Source organism: Mchenga conophoros, linkage group LG12 (genome assembly GCF_057382185.1).
Source record: "Mchenga conophoros isolate Kocher_MC1m ecotype Shallow Benthic linkage group LG12, M_conophoros_male_GT1.1, whole genome shotgun sequence".
NCBI lineage: Eukaryota > Metazoa > Chordata > Actinopteri > Cichliformes > Cichlidae > Mchenga > Mchenga conophoros.
In genome coordinates, this window is record NC_140537.1 from 25,622,349 (window position 1) to 25,634,310 (window position 11,962).

General features: G+C 39.2%; 1 protein-coding gene across 2 annotated transcripts in view; it reads left to right on the forward strand.

The window, feature by feature from the left end:
* Positions 1-9,361, forward strand: part of ghra (growth hormone receptor a) — a 30,223-nt gene extending 20,862 nt beyond the window's left edge. For both annotated transcript variants that reach the window (XM_085294765.1, XM_085294764.1), the window contains exons 3-10: positions 709-838; positions 1,034-1,203; positions 2,271-2,449; positions 3,053-3,206; positions 3,358-3,448; positions 3,579-3,648; positions 4,324-4,562; positions 4,664-9,361. In XM_085294765.1, coding sequence (XP_085150891.1) covers positions 709-838; positions 1,034-1,203; positions 2,271-2,449; positions 3,053-3,206; positions 3,358-3,448; positions 3,579-3,648; positions 4,324-4,562; positions 4,664-5,423 — 1,793 coding nt within the window. In that variant the 3' untranslated portion in view covers positions 5,424-9,361. The remainder of the gene's footprint in view (positions 1-708; positions 839-1,033; positions 1,204-2,270; positions 2,450-3,052; positions 3,207-3,357; positions 3,449-3,578; positions 3,649-4,323; positions 4,563-4,663) is intronic.
* The last annotated feature ends 2,601 nt before the right edge of the window (positions 9,362-11,962 follow it).

Genomic DNA, 11,962 nt, shown 5'->3' on the forward strand with positions numbered 1-11,962 from the left:
CGAGATCCTGAGAAAGACTTTTTCCGCGCATTTAGCGTACATCTATCAGTACCCGAGTACTGCAGCTGGCTGTTAATGAATTCAGCCAAGACTGCCAGGTCAGAGTACTCCTTCGGATGAGTGTGTCCTCTTGCACTAAGAACTCTCTTCAGATGTCTCTCACTTATAAAAACGGTCTCTACTGTCAAGCACTGATCTAATTTCATAGTTTAGGCCAAGCTCAAACTAAAAATCTATTCATCTGTCCCACGGGTGTGTGTCCTCCATAACTGTGGTTTCCAAGGTCTCATTACTGACCTGGAAGTGTTTGGAGTTCAATCAAAAACTTTTGCGGGATCTCGCACAAGTAACTCAGGCTCTCGCAAAAATACATCTTAAACTTTTTTCTCCAATGTCCTTTGAAGGGCTCCATATGAAATTGATACTAAAGGTGCATCTACTAAATATCTCAGATGATTTTGAATCTCAGTATGCTTGACCTCAAGTTCAGAGTAAGCTTTCTGAAAATCTTGCGCATTTGATGATTTGAAAACACAGCAATGATTTTCAAATTGATAGTGGGCCCCTAGGAGACCGTGTATCTCTGTATTGTTAGACGAATAAAGAAAAGCCCCTGCAGACGCTGATAGATGTTAATAAAGGTGATTCATTAGCCTAATGCAGTCTCACTTCCTTTCTAATCGTTGCTCTTCTAACTCTGTCTTTCAGCTCTCATTGAGCCTCATTTTACTGAGTGTATATCAAGGGACCAGGAGACGTTCCGCTGCTGGTGGAGTCCTGGCACCTTCCACAACCTCTCCTCCCCTGGAGCACTCCGAGTCTTCTACCTTAAGAAAGAGTAAGTGTAATCTCCAAAATGCTTGCTTTACTCTCAGAAATCCTAATAATTGCTTGTTTTGTAGAAAACTTCACGTAGGCACATTGTTTTGTGTGAATCAGTGAGCTCCATTAATGATGGTATAACCTTTACTTGACAAGAATTTAGTTTTTTACTTCTTCTTATGTTTCTTCTGCCATTGTTTCACTCATTCAGGTCTCCTACCAGCCAGTGGAAGGAGTGTCCCGCGTATATCCATTCAAATAGGGAATGTTTCTTTGATGCAAATCACACATCCATATGGATCACTTACTGCATGCAGCTTCGCACTCAAAACAACATCACCTATTTCAATGAAGATGACTGTTTCAGGGTGGAGAATATTGGTTAGTAGCCAAGATTTGTGCATATTTACAGATTTTTTTAAAAGTTTTGATTTATCAGAAAATTTGACATCCTACTGTTTCTCATTTTCAGGTTGTATGTAAAAATTCTTTATAGCATTAGGAGATCTTTACAGATGTTACTTAATGTATTCATATGTAATTATATATTCATATTTCACAGCACAAAATGGTTATTTCTAGCTCAATGAATTACTCGTGCAGAAGGATACCTGGAAATTCTACTTGTTTTTGGACTTATGTCAGATAAACAGTGCTTAAGTGGTAAATACTTTGAGTCTAGAAGATGCTGACAAGCAATATATTATCATATGGCAACGTCATATGTTGCCTGACATCTTCTTCATGGAAAGATCTTTGTTTGTTCTTTTTATGAGTATAAATTAATTGTGGATGTTGTCTTAGACACTTGACCTGTCGTAGGGTCAGGCTTTTAGTTGCTGCTTATTCTTCCAAACCTCTTTGTTTATAGAAGGAGCGTAGCAACTACTTGTTGAATCAGCTCCAGATGATTCTTGACATTGTTTAAAATGCCTTCTCCCCCTCTTCTTTATGGCCAACGTTTCCAGTTATACCAAAGAAATATCTATTTGTGATGTGTTCATGATAATATCAAATCAGACCTGTGCAGTTTCAATCAATATTGCTTGCATTTGCTCCAGTCTCAGTTCAAAATATCAATGTTTTACACAAATGTAATGTGATGGGAGGACTCCTTCTTTAATAATTATGACTTCGTGGAGGTTTTCACTTCTTTGCTTTGTCCTTATGTCCTCATCAATCGTGTTAAATTAATGAAGAAAAAAGAGAAAAACAAAACGTGTTGATCATTTAGTTTTAAATCTGTTAAATGGAATTAAATGTTTTAATCTTTGTAAAGGGAGTGACACAGTCTGGATTGAACAGATATTGACTTTTTGAACATAAGCAGTATTTTTTTTGTATTCTGTTAACCTTTTTGATGTGATCCTAAATTAGCATACCAAATCAGTAACTAGAAGTGTCCTTTCCTTCTGTTCGAATATGAACTTTTGCCTTTTCTCTGACAGTACGTCCTGACCCGCCAGTGTCTTTAAACTGGACCCTGCTGACTATAAGTCCTTCCAGGCTAAATTATGATGTCATGGTTAACTGGGAGTCCCCACCTACTGCTGATGTTAGGTTGGGATGGATGCGTTTGGAGTATGAGTTGCAGTACAGAGAGGGAAATACCACAAACTGGGAAGCAGTAAGTCTTTTATTCCTAACTTTTTAATAATCTTGCCCATTATTTCTTTTTACACACAGTTCCTCACATTGACAAAAGCAGATTTTGCACATGCACATTAACACAAATAAAAAAAGCAAATCTCATGCTCTTAAAAATGAATTGTAGGTCATCGAAGCAGAGTGTTATGTTTCTCTTTCCCTCCCCCCTGAACACTTGTAGTTAAAATGCAGTTGGAGCTTTGCTGGCAAGGCTGTGGAAGCCAGAGCAAGGCCTTAGCATCTGTGAAGGAAGAGAAGGGAGAGATCTGTAGGTCAGAGGCCATGGGACTGTGTACAGGCTCGTATTCATTACCGCTTGGCTTGCCTGATGGTTGGGGACCTCACGTCCATCTGTTATAATAGCATGTCATCTATCCAGTCTATCTGAAGTGCATCAGTAATTGTGTAGTTACAGGTGCCAAAAATAAAAACGGACCTCTTGACACCCTCCTTTTCTTACTCAGCCTTTAACATTGGTGTTGTTACTATTTCTGTCAGGATAGCTGCATCATTCTTTTTAAGCACATCATCATCATTTCTTTTTTTAATTTACAAAAGGTTTGTCTGTTTTTGCAATTTTCAGTTGGAGATTCAGCCACACTCTCATCAGACAATCTACGGTCTGCACTTAGGAAAAGAATATGAAGTACACATCCGCTGCAGGATGCAGGTTTTCATTAAATTTGGCGAGTTCAGTGAATCCATCTTCATTAAAGTGACTGAGATTCCTAGCACAGGTAACGCATGTGTTAGAATGATGCAATGCATTTTTGGTGAACTGCAAACTGTTTTTTTTTCCTTTGAGCATTTAACACAGTATGATTGATGATGCCAGAGGACTGGTTGTCATCATTATTATGACGAGTTCTGTTTCATTTTGCTTCTTAGAGTTTCCTGTCCATCTCACACTGGTTTTTGTATTTGGGACTGTGGGTATCCTCATACTCATCATGCTCATAGTCATCTCTCAGCAGAACCGGTACGAGCACTCACGCACTCCCTCTCTTTCATGCATCTGTGGTGTCCAAAACATCTGTGAAACAATGAGACATCTGCTAAATCACAGGTGCACATCTCTCTCTTTCTCTCTCGTTCTTCTGTCATTGCAGATTAATGATATTTCTGCTGCCGCCTGTTCCTGCACCCAAAATCAAAGGCATCGATTCAGAGCTATTGAAGGTATTTCTGGTCTGTGATTTTTCAAGCAAATGCTAGACCCCCGCAGTCAAGTAGCGTGACTGTCAGAGGGGGATCAAAATTGTTGTGTATTTTAATCAGATTTTAAAAAAGGCAATGTTTGGAAGTAAAACCATTATATAAGGGATTGTGTAATCACATTTTTAAAATTATATTTCAATTGTAATTTGGATAGAAAACAGATTCCTGTCTGTCTGTGCGGCTCATATTGTAGAGATATGTTAGGTCACAAAATCACCACATCACTCCCTCGTCTCTCTCTCACACTCACTACCAGTTTATCATCTGACTCAACCACCAATTAAACGTGAAACAAAACTGAATATAAATAACAAGAAAAAATGGACATAAGGACCACTCAGAGGGAATTAGACAGAAAGAGCATCATGATTCAGGATTGTGTTGTGGGTGTATTATTCACAGAGTGCATTTAAAAGCCATACAAAACAATCTCACCTCTGAACAATTTAAAAAAAAAAATCCTGATGTAAATTAATAAATAAGTTATGTTGTTAATTTGTGAGTAGACCAAGCTGCCATACACTTTTTGTTGGGTTTAAAATTTTAGACGTAAGTCTGCAAAGTCAGAGTGTTTTACAGAGGAAACTGTCAATTTCTGGAGCCTAAATGTCAGAACACTTGTTTGTACACTTGCAGAAGGGGAAGCTGGATGAGCTGAATTTTATGCTGAGTGGTGGAGGAATGGAGGGCCTGCCCATTTATGCACCAGATTTCTACCAAGATGAGCTGTGGGTGGAGCTCATGGAGGTCAATGAGACAGAGGATGTAGATAGTGGAGAGAAGGAGGATAACCGGGGCTCAGACACCCAGAAACTCCTGGGTCAGTCCCAACCTGTCAGTCAACACATCAACATAAGTTGCTCTAATTCAATCAGGTATGGCAAAGATTTACATTTAAAGGTGTTATTTGTTTAATCAAATAGCTCTGTGAATACTCATTTCTTTGCCTTTCTTGTTTTTTTGGCTTCTCCTCAAGTGGTCCAGATGCTGAGTCCGCCCAGGCCACCTGTTACAACTCAGATCTCCCTGAAGAAGAAACACTAATGCTGATGGCCACGCTTCTACCAGGACAACCTGATGAAGAGGAAACCTCCCTTGATACTGTAGAAAGATCCTCAGCCTCTGAGACAGGTGAAAGACAGCTCATCCAAACCCAAACCAGAGGGCCCCAGACCTGGGTCAACACAGACTTCTACGCTCAGGTTAGCAATGTTATGCCCTCTGGTGGTGTGGTGTTGTCTCCTGGACAGCAACTCAGAATCCAGGAGAGCATCTCAGCCGCCGAGAAGGAGACAAAAAAGAAGCGGAAAGAGAGTGAAGACAGTGAGGAGTCTGAGGAACGGAAGCAAAAAGAGCCACAGTTTCAGCTGCTAGTAGTGGATCCAGAAGGAAGTGCCTACAGTACAGAGAGCAGTATCCAGCAAATCAGCACTCCTCCCCCTAGCTCTCCTATGCCCGGTGAGGGGTACCACATCATACATCCTCAGCCAGTGGAGCCCAGACCTGCAGCCACAATGGAGGTTAATCCGTCGCCTTACATTCTTCCTGACTCCCCCCAGTTTTTTGCTCCTGTTGCAGACTACACAGTGGTTCAGGAGTTAGACAGTCATCACAGTCTGCTCCTTAACCTGCCTAGCCACCAGACCCCCCCTTCCTGCCTGCCACAGCACCCACTCAAGGCACCTATGCCTGTGGGGTACATTACCCCAGACCTGCTGGGAAACCTCTCACAATAAAATGACAAAGACATCAGACCTTTACATGTAAGGCTGATTCACCAGGAAGTTACCCGCAGTCGTCCTACCCGATTCCCGTTGGAAACCAAGTAACTCCCAGCACACTGGGCGGCTGAGATGTGTACGGGTGTCTATTTTCAGAGGATGCTGAAAGGCAGATATAAAAGGCTACAAGATACTCTCTTAACTTCTTTGCATCTGCTAAAGCAGTTCTTTCTTTTGAGGCAGCCAAATATTAACATCATAAACCAAATGCACAGTTTGCTCTGTTTCGTCAGCATCTCATGCATCCATGCATGATTACAGTGAGCCAAGCAAACATAATATCAATGCTTAACTGCCTTGTGTTGCATTGTATCTCTGGCTTATTGTGTCCAGAGCAATGACACTGTTACAGTCTTAATTTTACAGAGTGCTTTCAGTGCATGACTGATGGTGTGAGTTTTCACACCAAACAAAGGTCATTGCTGACGGTGATGCTGTTTACCCCACGAGGTACTTTATCAGTTTATCAATAGACCGTTCTTATCTCATCATATCATATTAGCACTTCACTAGAGATATATTTTTATAAAAAAAAACAACCAAGTACACTGTTCAATACCTATCCAGATTTAGCTTGCATTCCAGTCTTCATTTTATCTAAAAGGTAGCTGTTCATATTTTCAGAGTAAGTAATGGAATTGAGGTCGTATAATGTCAAGCTATGTTCCTCTTAACCTCTAGTTCAATAGAATGTTTAATGCTTTAAACAAATAGAAAAAAACATCCAGCACGCGTATACACACATAAGAGATACCAAAGTCAGGGCAACAAACACCAACAGCAAATTAAAGTTAGTCCAGTCACAGTTATACCTCTTTCTTTTCGTGGAAAGTGTTTAAAGGAAATCTGGGAAATGAAGGAAACCACTAACTTACACATAAGTAGACACAGTAGAGAAATTAAAACACTTCATGGACTAGTACCCATAATTAATTGAATATCACACGCTGATATACATATCTAATTGTGTGGTTTGTTTGTTTTTTTTTTTAGGTTATTTATTGACATTTAATTTTGACGCCAAGTTCATACGTTGCACTGAAGTGCAGCACTTGTATTATGAGGAAGAATTCTATCAGTTTCACTCACAGCTGGGAGAAAACTGGGCTATACGTTACAGAGCACCACCAAGTGCCTTGCTCAAGGGCACGTTGATTAAGTAGTTTACCGGAGAGAAAGGGACACATGCACACAGCTAGCAATTCAGAGCGACTAGGGCAGCGTATTTTTTTAACTTAAACCATAAGCTCAAGCTTTCTTCTTGGGGTTTGTATTCCTCTGGTGTAAATGAAGCAAGCTGAAAGACTGTGAAAGTATACTTTAAATGTAATTAGCTAAATCTTTCTACCTATTAACTGCCAAGTGTTAACAGCCTGTGCCTATAATATTATAAGTGGCTTGCCAGTTCTGTGCTATGGTACTATGTTTATGCAATCACAACTTGTGCATTTATGCCTTGCTTTGTGCAGGCAAGATCTAGAAGTGGACAGTGTAGGTGAACTGTGCAGAGATATCGCTTTTAAAAATCTGCACAAGCACTGCAACGGCAACACGCACGTGCGTGCATGCATACAAGACAATAATGCGTAAAACTATTTCCCTTAATCATATTTTAGTCTTTGCCTCGTTCACCTAGTTTATCAGCTGCAAACCACAATAAGCATCCTGCTAATCATGCTCACAAAACCTTTCAAATCCAAAGTGATTATGAAAGTTCGTACTGACCACTTGCAAACTGACATGTATGTAGCTGCGAGCATTCCTCCCCAAGAAAAGCTCAGTTATATATTGTTGCTTAATAAGTTAGATATCTTTATAATGTTTACAATAAATTTGTCCTGGGAATTGGGGGATTTTTGTAATACTATCAGAATCAGAATACTTTATTAATCCCGAAGGAAATTAGGGTTACAGCAGGCAGCACGCTAATGGCGCATGCGCACAATGTGGGTGAAATCAATCTGAATCTGCACAGCCTCCATTTGGCAGCCTCCAAATGAGCTTTTCTCACCATAACACAAATGTATTCTACAGAGCAAAGGAAGCACATCCAGCATAGAAATACATCGTTAATACAGATAAGTGGATAGATGAGTCAGATAATATATGCCTTTTAATCCGACATTCTCATAGCAATGCAAGAGCCATAAAATGATTTTTTTTTAATGGGAATCTGATAAATATGTGCCACTTCTCTCTATCTCGCCTTTATATCTCAGCATTATGTCGTTGCAGCCTGGCGCGAATGATCCCAGCGAGTCCTTGCTGTTGCAGAAAAGTCTTAATATATTGACTGTTGCTGTAAAATTACAAGCATTTATATTTTGCGTCATTAGTAGTAGCCACAATATATTGCTGCTCAGTGCATGTATATTTCCCGCATTGAGCCTTACTGTGGTGTCAGTCGAGAGAGCGCAACGATCATTATAACATGTACGTAAGTGTTTTGCAGGCGACGTCCGTAATCAGTAGCATTGTAACGTGACCGTTTCGCCCCGAGAATCTTTCACAGTGTTTACACTCATCCAAAGACCCCCAGAAGGCTCTCTGACTTTATGAAGGAAGATCAGATCATGGGAAAAGCACTGTTTTGATCCTGTATCAGTTGTACCATGGTGATTTTTAAAAGTGTACAAACTGAAATGTGGAAAAAGGAAAAAAAGGAAGAAAAAAAAAGTTTAATCTGTTAAAGTGTTTTTTAAAGGTTACAGTACGATAGAAATATTTGGGAGGTGCTTCTTTTCTTCAAGCTGTGCAAATGTTTACTACATTTCAAATGTTATTTCAAGCTTATAAATGTTACAGACACTTTAGAAGAAGCACTTTGTACACGTACAATATATATCTGATGTAGACATATTTTGTATCAAGTGAGTGAAAAAAAACAGCGCTATAAACTAGTATTATATATTTTCTAGTCAGCAGAGTAATCAGAAAGTGAGGAACAGTATCAGTGTCGATAAGCTTCAGTTTTGTTTAAAGAACGTATTTTACACAGATTGCTTTTAACAGATTACTAGAAAGATGTATTGTAATGTAGTATTTAATATTTGCTAGAAGATTTATAGATAGATAAATGCAGATTTTTAATGAAGTCATATCAAAAAAGAGGCAGAGTGAATAGGTATATTGTAACTCTGTGCTCGGACTTTCCTCCCGCTATGTGATTTCAGCATTTCATTATTTGAAAGTGCATTTTTTGACGGGGGTAAAATATTTTATAATGATGCCTTTTAGCCCCCAGCCTGTCAGTCCAAGTGTGGCTTTTGTCGTTCTACAGTGTCTGGAAGTAGTTTTGCTGGAATCTGTGCTGGTTGTTGCTCGTTATCAAGCAAAGAGCACCGAGCCACACATTTTTCAGCTTGTTGAGGAAACACTTTCATTCTTGACTTGAGTACAGCGGTATACAGCCTGATTTTTAATGACCTTCAGTGGTTTCACTCTCTTTCCTTCCATGTGCTATTTATTTGTCTGCCCCACCACCTTAGCCAAATTAACTGTGAATGGTGCTGCATGAGTAATATTTTCGCTGCCGTGTTGTCATCTTGATTAATAAAGCTGGAAATGTTCTGCATGCCAAAATCAGACCCATCACCATTGTGGTCTCAAGTATGACGTTTCGGTTTGCATTGGCTTGTTTTCTTCATATTTTGACACAAACCCCTCACACCCACCCCCTCCGTCCTTGGAGCCGCTGTCCTTGTCTGTTGGCTGCTGTTTTACTCGGGGCTAAGAACTTGTTTGTGATGTTTATTTTATATTGTTCTCTTGCCAATTGAGCCTTTCTGATGTTGTATATGTGATCAATAAGCTCTCGACAAGTTACAAAATAAATATACAGCATCTTGGTCATTATTTTTGTCATGTTGTCTTCAAGAATGAAAAAATAAAAATGTTTTCAAAGGCAAATCTAACTGCTAATGCTGTTTACGAAGCGCCTTTCTAAGCTGCATTTAACTCCATCTCCAATTTGTACGCTGTGTGTTGGACCAGTTATTTTATTTTCAACTAATCTAGCGTTTTAAATGCACACGTAAACTAGACAAATTAGATTTCCCCGAGTTATCGAGATCATGTTACTTATTATAGATAATTTACAACAGTGTTTATGACTAATTCCGTTTCAAGATGCAGCTCAACAAGCTCTTCACAAGACCTCCCAAAACCACTGCCAGCTGTGTCATTAAAAGTATAATAGCATTGAAAGTGCATACTGCACAGTAAAGGTCAGCTCAGATCAGCACTGAGTGACAGAAGAAGGCTGTTAATGAAGAAAATTTGCTGCCCAATGTGGTCTTAGAGTTTAAATGCAAACAGATTTCCGTGTGTGTGTCTGACAGAGATGAACACTGGAATTGCATCTGTGTATGTGTGGCAGTTGGAGTGGGAAGAATGTGAGCTTGTTTGTGAGAAACACAGAGGAACTTTGTGCGAATGAGTTCACAAGCGTGTGAGTCTCTGTCGCTGCCGGTATAAATGGAGAGAAAACGGCTGCAGGAAACGTTGTGCATCCGTGCATCGAGGGGAAAGCATATCGGACAATTAAGACAGGCTGTGTACTGCCCAGCTCTGTGTGGGGCTGATTGAATCAGAGAGACAGCCACTCACAGCTCTTTGTCTCAGGACATTGCAGGTAATTACCCATAAGTCACTGTTCCTCTGTATTGGATCTTCAGCCCAATTACGCCCACACAAGCAGTCCACCTCAGCTTCATTTATTACCTCCGGTTGCTTGTTGACCTTTTCAGACACACAGTCCAACAGGCAATTCAGCTATAACACTGAACAGAAGCTGGTGTGCTTTAAGTCTTTAAAATAATTTCACAGATTTTGGAGCTGGACACTGGCATCATTACACCAATGTTAGTATAGAAAGATGAGCTTAAGGTGCCCCTCTTCTAGATGACACTTCTGTTAATGTTTGTTGCATCTAAAGCTATTTCAATAACAAGCAAACAGTCATACAATGCCAAACCAACAAGAACTCATCAGTGCAATCACTTTAAACCAGAAATGTAAGCGTGTCATCAGCATGTGCAAGCAAAGTGTTTTCCTTTAGCCAAATAAATAATTGCATAACATAAACTGGAAGTGCGATGTGTGCTTTGCTTCTGCACATTTGTCGATATGTTGCAGGAAACTAGAAACAGACACTTTGATCCTTGAAAATGTGAGAGTAACCCAACAACCTAAGAAGTCCCTTTATTTCATTGTATGAAATGTATGAAATATGCTAATTTGGGAGGATTTGTCAGTGAATTTGTCAATTAAAGGCTCTATCAAATCTGTATGAATGGAAGGGCTTCAACAGTATACACATCAGCTCAATGGCTCAATGGTGGTGTAGTGGTGGTTTATTGTCTAGATCTTTATCGCCACCTGCTGATACATATTTGGGAAAACAGTGAAAACACTTTTTACAGAAATCATCTCCAGATCATCTAAAGGGAAAAAGTATCTACTCACAGATTTTCTGAGTTGCTGAAACATTAAATCCCACTCTCTAAATCAGGAACTCCTCAGTGTCCTGAGCCAGTTTATCAACTTTATGACAGTTTTCATCTAGTCGGAGACTATTTGTGTGTGTGTGTGTGTGTGTGTGTGTGTGTGTGTGTGTGTGTGTGTGTAGTGGTAACCACAGGTAACAGGGGATAAACGGATAAACATGACTGCATCAGAAATATCATTACTACATTATTACATAACAAGAAACTTTAATAGAGTATGTTCATACTAGCGCTTTGGGTGCCTTGAAAAGCGCTATATAAATCCAATCCATTATTATTATTATTATTACTTGTTTGTGGAATGATAACATTTAAGAATTTCCCAATCATTTCAACAGTGAATTTTAACTGTTTTAGGCTAATAGGCTAATGTGTTTAATAGTATTATTTACCTATATTTTCTTATAAAGCGATGTTTATTTGTATCATAATTTCCATAATAAAATTACTTTTACTAGGTAATGTTTTATGTGACATCTAGTATCTTCACTTTTCCATTTTCCCTTGAGCTTTGTAAAGGTGGGTACCCTCTGGATGGGCCTCCTGTCCATTACAGGATTAACACAGACAACCATACAATCATAAAAATACTCTCACATTTAAACCTACCTGGCAGCACCACTCATATTTGAGCTGAGAGAGGAAGGCAGTGAGAATATTTCCATTTCCTATGGAAATGAGGAAAGCCAGATATCACACCATTTTAGCAGACTTCCTTTTTTATTCATGTTTCAGTAAGCAGTCCATTACTTACAATTATTCTTCTAGTGAGAGAATAGTTTCCTTATGTTGTAAATTGCCCACATGAAGGTGTAAGGAAGATCAATGTTTTTTTTGGGTTTTTTTTAATGTATGAGGACTGTTTTGATGTAAACAGTATCAGCTGTGACTACTGAATTAAATGGGACAGGATACTATATTGCAGCTAATATGATCCCCCTCATTCACATGTAATATATACACTGAAAGAAAAAAAGAAGATACTCG